This window comes from Saccopteryx bilineata, chromosome 5, assembly GCF_036850765.1.
Source record: "Saccopteryx bilineata isolate mSacBil1 chromosome 5, mSacBil1_pri_phased_curated, whole genome shotgun sequence".
Taxonomy (NCBI): Eukaryota; Metazoa; Chordata; class Mammalia; order Chiroptera; family Emballonuridae; genus Saccopteryx; species Saccopteryx bilineata.
Window position 1 is genome coordinate 66,654,795 of NC_089494.1, and position 17,783 is coordinate 66,672,577.

Below are 17,783 nucleotides of genomic sequence, written 5' to 3' on the forward strand. Positions count from 1 at the left end.
AAAGTATCTTTTAAATATTCTTAATGTGTGTGCCATGTAACTATATTAATTATTTAAACATTAAATAAAAATGGTATATATTTAATGTATTTTTATGATTACAGAATTATTTTGATTGCATATATTAAAAAAAAATTTTTTTTCTTCTTTTTCAAATGAGAGGAGAGAAGATAGACCAACTCCTGCATGTGCCCTGACTGGGATCCACCCAGCAACCCCTGTTTGGGGCAGATGCTCTGCCCATCTAGGGCCATGGTTACAACCAAGCATTTTTAGCACCTGAGGCAGAGGCTCCAGGAAGCCCTCCTCAGTGTCCTTGGCCAACTCGCTCAAAAAAATCAAGCCATGGCTGTGGGAGGGGAAAACAGAGAAAGAGAGAGAAAAGGAAAGAAGAGCAGAGGGAAGAGAACTAGATAGTAGCTCCTCTTATGTTCTCTGACCAGGAATTGAACCCAAGACATCCACATGCCAGGCTGATACTCTACCACTGAGCCAACCTGCCAGGGCCATAATTGTGTATTTTTTTTTAAAGATTTTACTTAATCATTATAGAGAGGAGAGAGAGAGAGAGAGAGAGAGAGAAAGGGGGGAGGAGCAGGAAGCATCAACTCCCATATGTGCCTTGACCAGGTAAGCCCAGGGTTTTGAACCGGCAACCTCAGCGTTCCAGGTTGACGCTTTATCCACTGCGCCACCACAGGTCAGGCCGATTGTGTATTTTTTTAAGATATGAGAGGCCCAGCCTGAACAGGTGGTGGTGCAGTGGATAGAGAGTCGACCTGCAATGCTGAGGACCCAGATTTGAAACCTCAAGGTCTCTGCTTGAATTCACTGCTTGAATGTGGGCTCATAGACATGAACCCCATGGTCGCTGGCTTGAGCCCAAAGGTCACTGGCTTGAGCCCAAGGTCACTGGTTTGAGCAAGAGGTCACTGAAGCCCCCTGGTCAAGGCACATATGAGAAAGCAACCAGTGAACAACTAAGGTGCCACAATTATAAATTGATTCTTCTTATCTCTTTCTCTGTCTGTCTGTCCCTGTATTTCTTTCTCTAAGAAAGAAAGAAAGAAAGAAAGAAGAAAGAAGGAAGGAAGGAAGGAAGGAAGGAAGGAAGGAAGGAAGGAAGGAAGGAAGGAAGGAGAAAGAAAGAAAGAAAGAAAGAAAGAAAGAAAGAAAGAAAGAAAGAAAGAAAGAAAGAAAGAAGAAAGAAAGAGAAAGAAAGAAGGAAGGAAGGAAGGAAGGAAGGAAGGAAGGAAGGAAGGAAGGAAGGAAGGAAGGAAGGAGAAAGAAAGAAAGAAAGAAAGAAAGAAAGAAAGAAAGAGAAATAAAGAAAAGAAAAGAAAGAAAGAAAGAGAAAGAGAGAGGGAGGGAGGGAGAGAGGAAGGAAGGAAGGAAGGAAGGGAAGGGAAGGGAAGGGAAGGGAAGGGAAGGGAAGGGAAGGGAAGGGAAGGGAAGGGAAGGGAAGGGAAGGGAAGGGAAGGGAAGGGAAGGGAAGGGAAGGGAAGGGAAGGGAAAGAAGGGAGGGAGGGAGGGAGGAGGGAGGGAGGGAGGAAGAAAGGGAGGAAGAGAGGAAGGGAGGAAGGGAGGAAGGGAGGAAGGGAGGAGGGAGGGAGGGAGGGGCCTGACTTGGTAGATGAGTTGGTTAGAGTGTTGTCCCGACATGCTGAAGCTGTGGGTTTGATCCCCGGTCAGGGCACATACAGGAATTAACCAATGATGGCATGAATAAGTGGAACAACAAGTAGATGTTTCTCGCTTTCTCTCTCTGTCTCTCTTCCTTCCTCTCTCTCTAAAAGATAATAAATAAATAAACATTTTAAAGACTCTAAGGAAATGAGAGATTTGAAAATACAGAAAGCATTAAGAACATGTAAGTCATCTATCTGCTCACAAAAATTAAGGGATGTTTAAAAATTAATATGAAGCAATAAAATACTCCCTAATTTTTGTGAGCAGAATATAACCTCACAGGCCTGACCTGTGGTGGCGCAGTGGATGAAGCATCACCCTGAAACACTGAGGTCGCCGGTTTGAAACCCTGGGCTTACCCGGTCAAGGCACATATGGGAGTTGATGCTTTCTGCTCCTCCCCCTTGTATCTCCCTTCTCTCTCTCTCACTTTCTCTCCCTATCTCTCTCTCTCTCTCTCATCTCTCAAATGAATAAAATCTTAAAAAAATATATAGCCTCACACTCCAGAGATAATGTTTATATTTGATATAGTTATTTCAGTTATATATACATTATACATTTGTATGTATATATATTTGCTAAAATATGCCATGCAGTGTTTATATTTTGGTTTCCCCCACTGATTATATTATTTGTATTCCCATGTGACTGAGTATAATTTATTTAACCATTTCTCCATTATTGAATATTTAAAGGTTGTTTTTAACTTGTCAGTAGTATAAATAACTTTGAGATGAAGTACATGGTACATAAAACTTAATTCATATTTCTGATGATCTCTTTGGGATAAATTTGCAAGAGAGAAATAACTGGATCAGAAGCTGTGACCATCTGACAGGTTCTTGTTAGATATTTATATGTTGAAAGATTTTTCTTGATAGGATAATACACAATTTTTTTCTCCAAGGAACATATAAATGATAAAAATATCATCAAAGCTGTGGAAGAGCAGCAGCAGGAGGAGGAAGAGGAAAAGATTAGAAAATTTATCCAAGCAAAAAAGCGTCTTACACAAATGAGGAAAGAAAAAGAAGCTGAAACACACAGGCAAGCTTTTAAAATAATTTACGAAATTAATAAAGTACTATCTGAAATTATTATAAACTAGAAGCTGAGATATGAGAGTGGCCTTTTAAGGAATAAATGTCTCATTATTTTATATATGACTAGGGCATTTAGTGACATGATTTCAGTTTGAGGCATATGAATTGGGGTTTTCTTAGTACATTAAGGACATGTATCTAGAAGAGGGGTATGAGCTGGAGAGGGCTTTGTGAGTCATTGATATATAAATGGTGTTGGATGTGTGGACACAAGTGAGTTCACCGAAGGTGAATAGGCAAGAAATGAACAGTATTCTAATATAGTGCTAGGGATGTCCGTATTTAAGGGTGAAATGGAGAAAAAAGGTAATGTGAAGACACAGAATAGTCTCTAGAGCAGGGGTCTCAAACTCAACTCAGCATGTGGGCCGCAGAGCAAGATCACAGCCGTTTGGCGGGGCTGCACTAGGTCTACAAAAGGCAACTGTTACGCAACACTTTTCTCACTGCAGTTAAAAACAAAAAAAAAAATCAGTACAACAAGCACAATCGTACATGCAGTTTACTCAGTGTCACAAAACGACCAGAAACTGTAGTTCGCATCACAACTGCTGTTAACTAAGCTAATATCTAGCTAGAATGCTAGAGAAATGAAAAATACAAGTAGGCCCCTAGGCTTACTTAATTTTATCCAAAATATTTTGAACTTCGTGGATTAGTCTGCGGGCCGCACAAAATTGTTCGGCGGGCCGAAGCGGCCCGCGGGCCGCGAGTTTGAGACCCCTGGTCTAGACCATGCTTTCCCCTTGTGCAGAATCCTCTGATGGCTTTCCAGCCCAGTGTTCTCTCCATGTGGCCCATAACACTCCTCCCATCCTAACTGCCAACTGCCTCCAGCCTCACCTCTCAGACGTTCTCTTCTCTCCTTCCTCCCCTCCTTCCCACGCACACTGGGCTTCCGTACCCTCTCTGGGGAATGCTGCCCACCCTCCTGACTCTTTCAGATCATTACTCAAATCTTGGCTTCTCATTGGCGTCCCCTTAGTACCTAATTTAAAATTACAGCCCTCCCTCCCCGAAGCCCTGGCCGGATAGCTCAATTGGTTGGAGCATCATCCCAAAATCACAGAGGTTGCTGGTTTGATCCCCAATACGGGCACATATAGGAACAGTTCTGTGTTCCTGTCTCTTCCTCTCTCTCCCTTCTTCTCTATGTAAAAAAATAATTAATAAAAATTTTTTAAAATCTGAACTATAGACCAAAATCTACTTCTTTAAAAAAACAAAAATAAAAAAATAAAAAATAAATAAAATAAAATTACAACCCACCCCCACATTGTTTATTCCTTTAACTTCTCTTTTTCCTCACTGCTTGATATAGCACTATTTCAATTATTTATTTTATTTACTGTCTCCCTACTCCAGCTATAATGCAATCTCCATAAGGGCAGAGATTTTTTTTTTTTTTTTTCATTTTTCTGAAGCTGGAAACGGGGAGAGACAGACAGACTCCCGCATGCGCCCGACAGGGATTCACCCGGCACGCCCACCAGGGGCGACGCTCTGCCCACCAGGGGGCGATGCTCGGCCCATCCTGGGCGTCGCCATATTGCGACCAGAGCCACTCTAGCACCTGAGGCAGAGGCCACAGAGCCATCCTTAGCACCCGGGCCATTTTTGCTCCAATGGAGCCTTGGCTGTGGGAGGGGAAGAGAGAGACAGAGAGGAAAGTGCTGCAGAGGGGTGGAGAAGCAAATGGGCGCTTCTCCTGTGTGCCCTGGCCGGGAATAGAACCCGGGTCCTCCGCACACTAGGCCGACGCTCTACCGCTGAGCCAACCGGCCAGGGCGTGGGCAGAGATTTTTAATGTTTTTGTTTATTGTTATGTCTCTAGCGCCTGGAATAGTACCTGGCACGTAGCAGGCAACCAATAAAAGTGTTTGAAACACTGGTTCTCAAAGCCTAGAGGAAATGTTATCCTTTCCATGAAGCGCTTTTTTCTTCATTTTTCCATATCATTGTCTAGCTTTCTCATGACATTTATCACCCTTTGCCTGTATAGTTATTTATGTAAATGTCATTTCTCCACTTTGGAGTCTAATTTCCTTGGGACATGCACTGTGTCCTTCCTCATCATTTCTCCCACATTGCTTTGCAAATTTAATCATTTAGTAAATGAATTTGTCACATCTAAATTTAAAAGTATGTTTTGCTCAATTTCCTAAATAATACTCTCATTTCTTTAAAAAAATAAGGTAGTCCCTCCCTTATCTGTAGTTTTGCAGATAATAAAAGGTTGGATTTATTCATAAATTTGATAACTTTTACTAAATATTTTTGGGATTTTATTTAAAGGAAAGACCTTTGATTTATTTTATAAACTAAACCTCCAATGTCAGAAAAAACAGGGTAGTATAATAAAGTATTTAAAAACAATTTTCATTGTAGAGAATTTTAACGCTTTATTTCCTATATATATATATACCTACATGAGATCATATATGCACTACTTCCTTTGGGTTTTTAGAATACAACAGAATTCTAATATGGTAGTCTGATCTGGTAACTGGGATGGCCACTAAGGCCATCTTAAACATGATCTAAATAGGCAAGTTGCACATGGACATGATGGACAAAGGGGTAATTCATGTCCCAGGTGGGATGGAGTGAGATTTCATCGCAGAAATTGCTCTGAGTGGCATGTGGTTTAAAACTTATGAATTGTTCATTTCTGGAATTTTTCATTAAAAAATTTGGGGCCTTGGTTGACCACAGGTAACTGAAACTACAGAAAGCAAAACCACAGATAAGGGGGAACTAATGCATACTAAAATTCTAAAAATGAAGTATTATAAAAATAATTTTCCACTTAAAACAATATATTTATATATGAAGCAATGGGGCTCATTGGTCTTATAAAAGACTATAAAATATCTGACTCTCCAAGTTATATTGGTTATTTTGTTATAGGCTAATGGAAGAACGTAGAGAAAGAATAAATAACTTCCTGAGTGAACTAATGAAACAGAAACTTGACAATGAAGATTTGATTATTACTAGAGATATTGCAGAAGCAGAGGCTTTGTGGGAAAAGAGAGAGAGAGAGAAATATGAAAAAAACAAAGCAGAATTAAAAGCAATTGAAGAATATAGAGGCATTGTGGTAAGCAACTCAATTTTGCCAAATAGAACACAAACAAAAATGTAAGCCCTTACAACTGTAATTTCTACTCCTTCTACATCACTGACAAAAAATAATCAGAAACTTGAAGAACAATGTATGAATTATCTTTCTATATTCCTAAAATCAGACCATATTTACTTTCTAACAAAAGATAATGAAAATTACAAGTAATATTTTCGAGATGCAAAGTAATTAATTATCTTTTCTGTTTCAGAACCATCTGAAATAAAAGAATTTTCATCCATTTAATATCCTTTTAATTTGAATGTTTTCAAATCAAGTAAATTTATTCTTCTGCATTTCTGTATTTTTTAATTCTTCAGAATTTAATTCCAATATGACTCAATAGAATGACAGTCCTATATACTGTTTTCTATATGTAAAATTGTAGTAAATCTTTTTTTTCTTTGAGAGGAGAGCAGGCAAAGAGACAGACTCTCTCATGTGCTCCCATTGGGATCCACATGGCAATCCCCCTACTGGGTAGCAATGCTCTGCCCATCTGAGCTCAGTAACTAAGCTATTTTTAGTGCCTGAGGTGAGGATCCATGGAGCCATCCTCAATGTCTGGGGCCAACTTGCCGGAATCAATCAAGCCATGGCTGTAGGATAGGAAAAGACAGAGAGAGAAGGGGGAGGGGAAGGAGTGGAGAAGCAGATGGTCACTTTTCCTGTGTGCTCTGACTGGCAATCAAACCCAGGACTTCCACATGCTGGGCCGATGCTCTACCACTGAGATAACCAGCCAGGGTTAATTTTTTTACATATAAGTATTTCCCTACCTTGAGAAGATGTTGCTTTTTTCCTGTTTCTGTATTTTTCTTTTTAAACAATTATTATTCTATTTAAGCTTTCATTGTGTGTTTCCTATATTCGGGAAATAAAATAAAGCCACAGTAAAAAAACAAAACAAAAACAAAACAAAACAAAAAAACCCCACAGTAAACTGGCTTGGCCAGTTTAGTGGTGGAGCAGTAGATAGAGTGTTGACCTGGCATGCTGAGGTCACCAATTCAAAACTCTAGGCCTTCTGGGTCAAGGCACATGTGACAAGCAACTAAAAAAACCCACCAAAGTGAAACATCTATGAGTTGATACTTCTTGTCCCTACCCACCTCTGTAAAATCAACCAATCCATCAATTGGTTGATCAGTCAAATAAAATCAACTGTCCACATGAGAATCAGCCCAGTTGCATACAATTTTCTGCCCTTGCATTGCTCCTGGCTGACTTTCTCCTTGGAGCTTTCTGAATCTGTGCCTTATTCAGAGAGCACTGGTTGCTAAAAAACGATTTTAATGTTTTCCTTTGCCTCTTATCATCTAGATGAAAAATAAAGAAGAAGAAGAAAGACAAATAAAAGTAGAGGCTAAAGAACAATTGCGGGCTGTCATGAAAGCCGATCAGATTTTCTGGGAGCATGAAAAAAAGAAAAAATGCAAAACTGATAAAGAACGTCAAGAAGTTCAAGATGCCCATATTCAGCAAATGGTAATTATTCCTGAATGTTTATACTTATTTTAGAAATAAGTATGTAATATAGAGTTCATGCTAGTTTTCTTTCTCAGGTAGCTTCTTTTGTCAAGATCAGTTAGCTGGTCATTATGGTTATGACACAAAGTATATAAGAAATGTGAAGTTAGTTTCTGTTTTTTATCTGTATTGAAGTTCCCATACTAGATTTATGTGTTTTGTACAAATATTTACCCTTATTTAGTGGCCATTGTGCTTTAGTAAATGTTAAAAAAATGCAAATGTATATGGCAGGCCATGATATTTATCTTCGTTTTACTCTTTCCCCCTCTTTATAACCCAGAAACTATATTGATGGGGGATCTCACAGGTTTCATATTTAAGGTGAGGTACCAGAAAGTTTAGAACTTAAAGACCTGGCATTCAATCATTTGTGAATAAAAACTGTTTCCTAAAATGGCTGTACCATTTTCGATTTTTATCAGCAATGTGTATAAGCAAAGGTTGCTCCATATCCTCACTGACACTCCGTATTGTCATCCTTTGATTTTGACTGTTCTAGTGTAAGGCTATCTCATGGTGTTATTTTCCATTTCCCTAATGACTGAAAATGTTGAGCATTTTTTCATATTCTTCTTAGCCATTTGTGTGCCTTCTTTCATGAAGTATCTTTTCAAAGATTTTGCTAGTTATTCAGTTGGGTTGTTTGGTTTCTTATTGTTGAGTTTTAACTTATTTTTTTAAATAATTTAATTTTTTTAATGGGGTGACATCAATAAATCAGGATACATATATTCAAAGATAACAAGTCCAGGTTATCTTGTCTTCAATTATGTTGCATACCCATCACCCAAAGTCAGATTGTCCTCTGTCACCTTCTATCTAGTTTTCTTTGTGCCCCTCCCCTTCCCCCTCTCCCTCTCCTTTTCCCCCCTCCCCCCCATAACCACCACACTCTTATCAATGTCTCTTAGTTTCACTTTTATGTCCCACCTACGTATGGAATAATGCAGTTCCTGGTTTTTTCTGATTTACTTATTTCGCTTCGTATCATGTTATCAAGATCCCACCATTTTGCTGTAAATGATCCGATGTCATCATTTCTTATGGCTGAGTAGTATTCCATAGTGTATATGTGCCACATCTTCTTTATCCAGTCATTTATTGACGGGCTTTTTGGTTGTTTCCATGTCCTGTGAACAATGCTGCAATGAACATGGGGCTGCATGTGTCTTTACGTATCAATGTTTCTGATTTTTGGGGTATATACCCAGTAGAGGGATTGCTGGGTCATATGGTAGTTCTATTTTCAGTTTTTTGAGGAACCACCATACTTTCTTCCATAATGGTTGTACTACTTTACATTCCCACCAACAGTGTATGAGGGTTCCTTTTTCTCCACAGCCTCTCCAACATTTGCTATTACCTGTCTTGTTAATAATAGCTAATCTAACAGGTGTGAGGTGGTATCTCATTGCAGTTTTGATTTGCATTTCTCTAATAGCTAAAGAAGATGAGCATCTTTTCATATATCTGTTGGCCATTTGTATTTCTTCCTGGGAGAAGTGTCTGTTCATGTCCTCTTCCCATTTTTTTATTGGATTGTTTGTTTGTTTGTTGTTGAGTTTTATGAGTTCTTTGTATATTTTGGATATTAGGCCCTTATCTGAGCTGTTGTTTGAAAATATCATTTCCCATTTAGTTGGCTTTCTGTTTATTTTGTTATTAGTTTTTCTTGCTGAGCAAAAACTTCTTAGTCTGATGTAGTCCCATTCATTAATTTTTGCCTTCACTTCTCTTGCCATTGGAGTCATATTCATAAAATGCTCTTTAAAACCCAGGTCCATGAGTTTAGTACCTATGTCTTCTTCTATGTACTTAATTGTTTCAGGTCTTATGTTTAGATCTTTGATCCATTTTGAGTTAATTTTAGTACAGGGGGACAAACTGTAGTCCAGTTTCATTCTTTTGCATGTGGCTTTCCAGTTTTCCCAGCACCATTTATTGAAGAGGCTTTCTTTTCTCCATTGTGTGTTGTTGGCCCCTTTATCAAAAATTATTTGACTATATATATGTGGTTTTATTTCTGGACTTTCTATTCTGTTCCACTGGTCTGAGTGTCTATTTTTCTGCCAATACCATGCTGTTTTGATTGTCGTGGCCCTATAATATAGTTTGAAGTGAGGTATTGTAATGCCCCCAGCTTCATTCTTTTTCTTTAGGATTGCTTTGGCTATTCGGGGTTTTTTATAGTTCCATATAAATCTGATAATTTTTTGCTCTATTTCTTTAAAAAATGTCATTGGAATTTTGATGGGAATTGCATTAAATTTGTATATTGCTTTGGGTAATATGGCCATCTTGATTACATTTATTCTTCCTAACCAAGAACAAGGTATATTCTTCTATCTTATTATATCTTTTTCGATTTCCCTTAACAATGGTTTATAATTTTCATTATGTAAGTCCTTTATATTCTTTGTTATATTTATTCCTAAGTATTTTATTTTTTTTGTTGCAATCGTGAAGGGGATTATTCTTTTGAGTTCATTCTCAATTGTTTCATTGTTGGCATATAGAAAGGCTATTGACTTCTGTATGTTAATTTTGTATCCTGCGACCTTACTGTATTGGCTTATTGTTTCTAGTAGTCTTTTTGTGGATTCTTTGGGGTTTTCGATGTATAGGATCATATCATCTGCAAAAAGTGATACCTTTACTTCTTCTTTTCCGATATGGATGCCTTTTATTTCTTTGTCTTGTCTGATTGCACTGGCTAGAACCTCTAGTACCACATTAAATAAGAGTGGAGAGAGTGGACAACCCTGTCTTGTTCCTGATTTAAGGGGGAAAGCCTTCAGTTTAGTGCCATTTAATATGATGTTAGCTGATGGTTTATCATATATGGCCTTTATCATGTTGAGATATTTTCCTTCTATACCCATTTTGTTTAGAGTCTTAAACATAAAATTGTGTTGTATTTTATTGAAAGCCTTTTCTGCATCTATTGATAAGATCATGTGGTTTTTGTTCTTTGTTTTGTTGATATGGTGTATTACGTTAACCGTTTTATGTATGTTGAACCATCCTTGAGATTCTGGGATGAATCCCATGTGATCATGATGTATTATTTTTTTAATATGTTGTTGTATTCGATTTGCTAGTATTTTGTTTAGTATTTTAGCATCTGTATTCATTAGAGATATTGGTCTGTAGTTTTCTTTTTTTGTGCCATCCTTGCCTGGTTTTGGTATGAGGGTTATGTTGGCCTCATAAAATGTGTTTGGAAGTATTGCTTCTTCTTCAATTTTTTGGAGACTTTCAGTAGAATAGGAACCAAGTCTTCTTTGAATGTTTGATAAAATTCGCTGGTATAGCCGTCAGGGCCTGGACTTTTATTTTTGGGGAGGTTTTTAATGGTTTTTTCTATTTCTTCTCTACTAATAGGTCTGTTTAGGCTTTCTGCTTCTTCTTAACTCAGTCTAGGAAGGTTGTATTGTTCTAGGAATTTATCCATTTCTTCTAGCTTGTTGAATTTAGTGGCATAAAGTTTTTCATAGTATTCTACAATAATTCTTTGTATATCTATGGTGTCCGTGGTGATTTCTCCTCTTTCATTTTGGATTTTGTTTATATGAGTTCTTTCTCTTTTTTCCTTGGTAAGTCTTGCCAAGGGTTTGTCAATTTTGTTGATCTTTTCAAAGAACCAGCTCCTTGTTCTATTAATTTTTTCTATAGTTTTTCTGTTCTCTATTTCATTTATTTCTGCTCTGATTTTTATTATCTCTTTTCTTCGGCTGGTTTTGGGTTGTCTTTGTTCTTCTTTTTCTAGTTCCTTAAGGTGTGAAGTTAAGTGGTTCACTTGGGCTCTCTCTTGTTTGGAGTTTTAACTTATTTTTTAATGTGGTAAAATATATATAACATAAAATTTACTGTTTTAGCTATTTAGTTTAGGGGCATTAAGTACAGTCACATTGATGTGCACCTTTCACCACTATCCATATCCATAACTTTTTCATCCTCCGACACTGAAACTCTGTACTCGTTAGAGACTAACTCGCTATTCTCCCTTCCTCCCACTTCTGGTACCACATTTCCACTTTCTGTCTCTATGAATTTGATTATTCCAGGTACCTTGTATTAGTGAAATGATGTAATATTTATCTTTTTGGTCTCTTTTTTTTTACAGAGACAAAGAGAGTCAGAGAGAGGGATAGACAGAGACAGACAGACAGGAACGGAGAGATGAGAAGCATCAATCATTAGTTTTTTGTTGCGCATTGCGACACCTTAGTTGTTCATTGATTGCTTTCTCTTATGTGCTTTGACCGTGAGCCTTCAACAGACCAAATAACCCCTTGCTCGAACCAGAAACCTTGGGTCCAAGCTGGTGAGCTTTTGCTCAAACCAGATGAGCCTGTGCTCAAGCAGGCGACCTTGGGGTCTCAAACCTGGGTCCTCTGCATCCCAGTCTGATGCTCTATCCACTGCGCCACTGCCTGGTCAGGCTCTTTTTGGTCTCTTATCTCACTTAGCATAATGTCTTCATGGTTCATCCATGTTGCTGCATTTGTCAGTTTCATTTCTTGTTAGGGTTGAATAATACTCCATTGTATGTATATACTGCATTTTGTTCAGTCATCCGTCAATGGATTTGGGCTGTTTCCATCTTTTGGCTATTGCAAATAATGCTTCTGGGCACACATGTATACAAATATGTGTTTGAGCCTGACCAGGCGGTGGCGCAGTGGATAGAGCATTGGACTGTGATGCAGAGGACCCAGGTTCAAGACCCCGAGGTTGCCACCTTGAGCGTGGGCTCATTTGGTTTGAACAAAACTCACCAGCTTGGACCCAAGGTTGCTGGCTGGAACAAGGTTACTTGGTCTGCTGAAGGCCCACGGTCAAGGCACATATGAGAAAGCAATCAATGAACAACTAAGGTGTTGCAATGCGCAACGAAAAATTAATGATTGATGCTTCTCATCTCTCTTTTCCTGTCTGTCTGTCCCTGCCTATCCCTCTCTCTGACTCTCTCTCTGTCTCTGAAAAAAAAAAAAAAGACAAATATGTGTTTGAGTTTCTCCTTTTTGTTCTTTTGTTTAAATATCCAGAAGTGGGAATTACTGGGTTATATGGTAATATTATGTTTTTTTTTCTTTTTAGAACCACCATACTGTTTTCTACAGCAGCTTTATCTTTTACATTCCCCCCAGTAATGTTTAAACTTCCAATTTCTCCAAATTCCCAACAAATTGTGGTTGTTGTTTTTGTTATTTATTATAGCCACCTAATGGGTTGGAAGTGGTATCTCTTTGTAGTTTTCATTTGCATTTTCCTAATGATTAATGGTGTTGAGCATCTTTTCATATGCTTATTAGCCATTTTTATTCAGCCTGAAGACTTCCTTTAGTATGTTTTATAGTACAGGTGGGCTAGCAATAAATTCGTTCAGTTTGGGTTTTTTGGTAGTGTCTTTATCTTACTTTAATTTCATTGGATATAAAATTATTGGATGTCGTATTTTTCCATTTTGAATATGTTGTTTCAGTGTCTTCTGGCCTTCATTATTTATGACTAGAAACCTGTTAATCATATTATTGGTTGCTATGATGTGTCATTTTTTTCTCTTGATTTTACGATTTTCTCTATATTTTTGGCTCTGAAAAGATCAACTATGATGTGTTTTTCTCATGTTTATCCTGTTTGGGGTTTGTTGGTACATCTTGGATGTGCCAGTTAATATCACCAAATGTGGGAAGTTTTGACCATTATTTTGTCAAATATTTTCCTTTTTCTTTCTCCTTTTTCTCTCATGGGTCCAATTTGCACATACAAATAGTGGATATTATACCAGAGATCCCTGATGCTCTGTTCATTTTTCATTTTTCCTTTCTGTTATTCAATAGGGAACTTTTTTATTGATCTACCTTCAAATTCATTAATTCTGATGTTGAGCTCTAGGTAATTTTTCATCTCAATTACTAAAATTCCAATTCTACAATTTTTTTTTTTTTTTTTACAAAGAGAGTGGGATAGATAGGGACAGACAGGAACGGAGAGAGATGAGAAGCATCAATCATCAGTTTTTTGTTGTGACACCTTAGTTGTTCATTGACTGCTTTCTCATATGTGCCTTGACTGCGGGCCTTCAGCAGACCGAGTAACCCCTTGCTCAAGCCAGCGACCTTGGGTCCAAGCTGGTGAGCTTTGCTTTAACCAGATGAGCCTGTGCTCAACCTGGCAACCTTGGGGTCTCGAACCTGGGTCCTCCACATCCCAGTCTGAGGCTCTATCCACTGTGCCACTGCCTGGTCAGGCCAGTTCTACAATTTTCATTTGGTTCTTTTTTATAGTTCCTATTTCTCTGTTTAGATTTCCTATATATTTATAATAGCTGTGTTGAAATATAATTGTTAAATTCAATATGCTATTCAGAACTATTCTTTTTTTTTTTTTTACTTAGAACATGTAACATTTTCCTGTGTCTTTGCAAGTTTAGTAATTTTTATTTGAAAACTTGACATTGTATCTGTTTTAGGTTCTGTTTTGTTCTGAGTTCTTGCTTTTTGTTTTAGTAGCCAATTACTTTCCCTGGATGCAAACTATGAAATCTGTCTTCACCACAATAGGTAGCCTTTGATGTCTCTGTTAATGTTTGTTTTTATAGGCCTGGCTCTCTTGGGTTCCTCACGGTACTTACTGGCATTGACAGTCAACCAATAATGTGGGTAGAGGTTGTCTCCAAACAACATAAGCCAGCAGTGCTTTTACCTCTGCTGCACAAGCTGTGTGGGTTGAGGATGGTATTCCAAAGAGCAGAAAATTCACAATTTCCTTCAGGTTTTAATTTTTGCTCGACTCCCTGGGATCTTCCATAAGAATGTGTAGTTTATCAGTGAAAGATGTCTGTAGAATTTATCTCAACTCTTCTATAATTTTCATGCTTCCAGAATTACCCCCTCAAACTTCTAGCTGATTTTCCACTGATCCCAAATGGAATCAGCTATCATTGCCCAGTAAATCTGCAAGTTTTCTTCACCTGAGCTGGAGAGATAGCAATACTTTCCAGACAGGAATGCCATAAGGTTGTACCTGATTTAGCAGCAGTTTTTCATGAAAAGACACTTCACAAGTATTTGTCTGCACATGGTCACTTTCTAGAGCTCTGAAATGTTTCACTTAAACAATTTTTTAATAATGAATTTGCTCCTATGGAGGGGAATCGGCCAACCTCCTTATGCAGCCATTACCAGAATTAGGACATGCCATATAAATTTGGAGCAAATTCCGGAGGTTGTGTCATTTTATTAATGTATATATTTCAGAATGTATCTCCAAATCTCGGGACTCAGGGAATTTAAAAATTAATATAATCACAATTCCATCATCACATCTAAAACAATTAAAATTCAGTGTTTAAATTACCCCCAAATTGTCTTATGAGTACTTTATTTTTATTTATTTTTTATTTTTTTAATTATTTTTTTAAAAATAATTTAATTTTTTTAATGGGGTGACATCAATAAATCAGGATACATATATTCAAAGGTAACAAATCCAGGTTATCTTGTCGTTCAACTATGTTGCATACCCATCACCCAAAGTCAGATTGTCCTCTGTCACCTTCTATCTTGTTTTCTTTGTGCCCCTCCCCCTCCCCCTCTCCCGCTCCCATTCCCCCCTCCCCCCCGTAACCACCACACTCTTATCAATTTCTCTTAGTTTCACTTTTATGTCCCAACTACATATGGAATAATGCAGTTCCTGGTTTTTTCTGATTTACTTATTTTGCTGTAAATGTTCCGATGTCATCATTTCTTATGGCTGAGTAGTATTCCATAGTGTATATGTGCCACATCTTCTTTATCCAGTCATCTATTAATGGGATTTTTGGTTGTTTCCATGTCCTGGCCACTGTGAACAATGCTGCAATAAACATGGGGCTGCATGTGTCTTTACGTATCAATGTTTCTGAGTTTTTGGGGTATATACCCAGTAGAGGGATTGCTGGGTCATAAGGTAGTTATATTTGCAGTTTTTTGAGGAACTACCATACTTTCTTCCATAATGGTTGTACTACTTTACATTCCCACCAACAGTGTATGAGGGTTCCTTTTTCTCCACAGCCTCTCAAAAATATGGAACGCTTCACGAATTTGCATGTCATCCTTGCGCAGAGGCCATGCTAATCTTCTCTTTATCGTTCCAATTTTAGTATATGTGCTGCCGAAGTGAGCACTTTTTAAATTATTTGAATTTGGATCAAATAGGGTCCATGTATTCTATTTGGTTGATGTCTTTTAAGTCTCTTTTAATCTATAACTTCTCCACCTCCATCCTTTCTTCTGTCTTAAGTTCCTCTTCCTTTATTGTGTTTCTCTTCCAATGTTGAAGAAACTGGTTTTTTTTTGTCTTTTAGAATTATAATTGTTTTTTGCTGTTTGGATCCCTGTAGTGTAGTTTAATGTGTCTGCATTTCATGTAAAATCTTGCTTAGGTACGATTCAGGTTCATCTTTTATTTTTTTATGAAATTCTTCAAAGGTGGGATTACGTACTTCCATTAAAAGGCAAATAATGACTGTTGTCTCATTTTCTGTGACATGACTACCCTTTGAGGATCATTGCCTAAGTCTCTTAATTTATGAGGTAACAAAATGTCGATATTCTTTCATTCCTTCTGATTCATTTAACATCTTCAAAAACTTTTTCATGATCAGCAATTTGGTTTCCCTGAGGTAGTTTTTTAAAGAAAAGATAGGATAAATATTTGATTCTTTCACCTTGTTTTCCAGTTTCCAAAATATTTGCTCTCTTGCATCCTTCAAAGGTGCTTGTTACTTTACCCCCATCTGTTATAAATTTTAGGATTTTAAACAATATTAAAAATTTTCAGGCCTGGCCAGTTTGCCTAGTGCAGGGGTCCCCAAACTATGGCCTGCAGGTCACACATGGCCCCGAGGCCATTTATCCAGCCCCTGCTGCACTTCCGGAAGGAGAACCTCTTTTACTGGTGGTCAGTGAGAGGAGCACAGTATGTGGCGGTGCCACAAAGCATGGCGTCGCTCACGTACAGTACTACTTCCAGTGACGTGGGACACACGCATCACGGCTCCGGAAGCGCGTCATTTCACTTGTTATGGCTAGCAGTGACAAATATGGAACCGGACATTGTCCATCTCATTAGCCAAAAGCAGGCCCATAGTTCCCATTGAAATACTGGTTAATTTGTTGATTTAAATTTACTTGTTCTTTATTTTAAATATTGTATTTGTTCCCATTCTATTTTACTTTAAAATAAGATATGTGCAGTGTGCATAGAGATTTGTTCGTAGTGTTTTTTTATAGTCCGGCCCTCCAACGATCTGAGGGACAGTGAACTGGCCCCCTGTGTAAAAAGTTTGGGGACCCCTGGCCTTGTGGATAAGCATTGGCCCGGCATTGAGACATCCAGGGTTCGATCTCTGGTCAGGGCACACATGAGAAACAACCATCTATTTCTCTCCCCCTCGCTCTCCCCTTTCTCTCTCCCCTTCCTGCAGCCAGTGGCTCAGTTGGTTTGGGCATCAGCCTCAGGCACTGAGGATAGCTCAGTGTATATGAGTATTGGCCTCAGACAGGGGTTTCTGGGTGGATCCCGGTCCAGGTGCATGTGGAAATTGGTCTATCTCCTCTCCTCTCTCATTAAAAAAATTTTTTTTTCTTTATGAGTCTGTATTTATGCTTTATTGCTTATCAAACTTGAGGCACCAATCATATGCTCCATATGTAATCCTTTCCTTCCATTGTTACTTCCTTCTGTACTTCAAATGTTTAAAAAATCTTTTTTATTAAATTTTTTTCTTTGGAGACAGGATAGGAAAGAGACAGAGAAACATCAGTTTTTTGCTTCACTCATTCATGCCATCATTGGTTATTATATTGTACCCTGACCAGGGTTCGAACATGCAACCTCAGTATGTTGGGATGATGCTCTAACCATCTGAGCTGCCTGGCTAGGACTTGCACTTCAAATGTTTCTTCCTGTTCATTATCTTTCTACAAACCACCACTATATCAACATATCGCAATTGCTTCTTGTTAAGATCCTCATTATAGTATTTTACCTTAGATGATATAGTTCATTGCTTTCTCTGAGTTAAAAAAAAAATTATTGAATGTTATTTGTTTTTTTCAAACTCCTGGTAGTCTATGAACAACTCAACAAATAGCATGTAAGCTTTAATTTTGAATTGCAGCACTCTAATAAAAAATTGATATTCTATATTCATATGGTTACTCTTATTTCCTCATAAATTTCTATTAATGGTAGGTATCAGGTTTGGGCTACTATTTTTTTGTGGCAGAGACAGAGAGAGACAGAGGGACAGATACGGACAGACAGGAAAG

The 17,783-nt window shown here is 37.9% G+C and overlaps 1 protein-coding gene and 1 non-coding gene across 3 annotated transcripts in view; one reads left to right on the plus strand and one right to left on the minus strand.

Moving 5' to 3' along the window:
* CFAP210 (cilia and flagella associated protein 210) overlaps nt 1–17,783 on the plus strand; it is a 63,757-nt gene that overhangs the window by 43,760 nt on the left and 2,214 nt on the right. For both annotated transcript variants that reach the window (XM_066232903.1, XM_066232904.1), the window contains exons 6-8: nt 2,600–2,739; nt 5,706–5,898; nt 7,246–7,410. In XM_066232903.1, the coding sequence (XP_066089000.1) occupies nt 2,600–2,739; nt 5,706–5,898; nt 7,246–7,410 (498 nt within the window). The remainder of the gene's footprint in view (nt 1–2,599; nt 2,740–5,705; nt 5,899–7,245; nt 7,411–17,783) is intronic.
* On the minus strand, nt 15,528–15,634 carry LOC136307082 (U6 spliceosomal RNA). Its single transcript, XR_010725774.1, has one exon. It is a non-coding gene; the product is annotated as a U6 spliceosomal RNA (small nuclear RNA).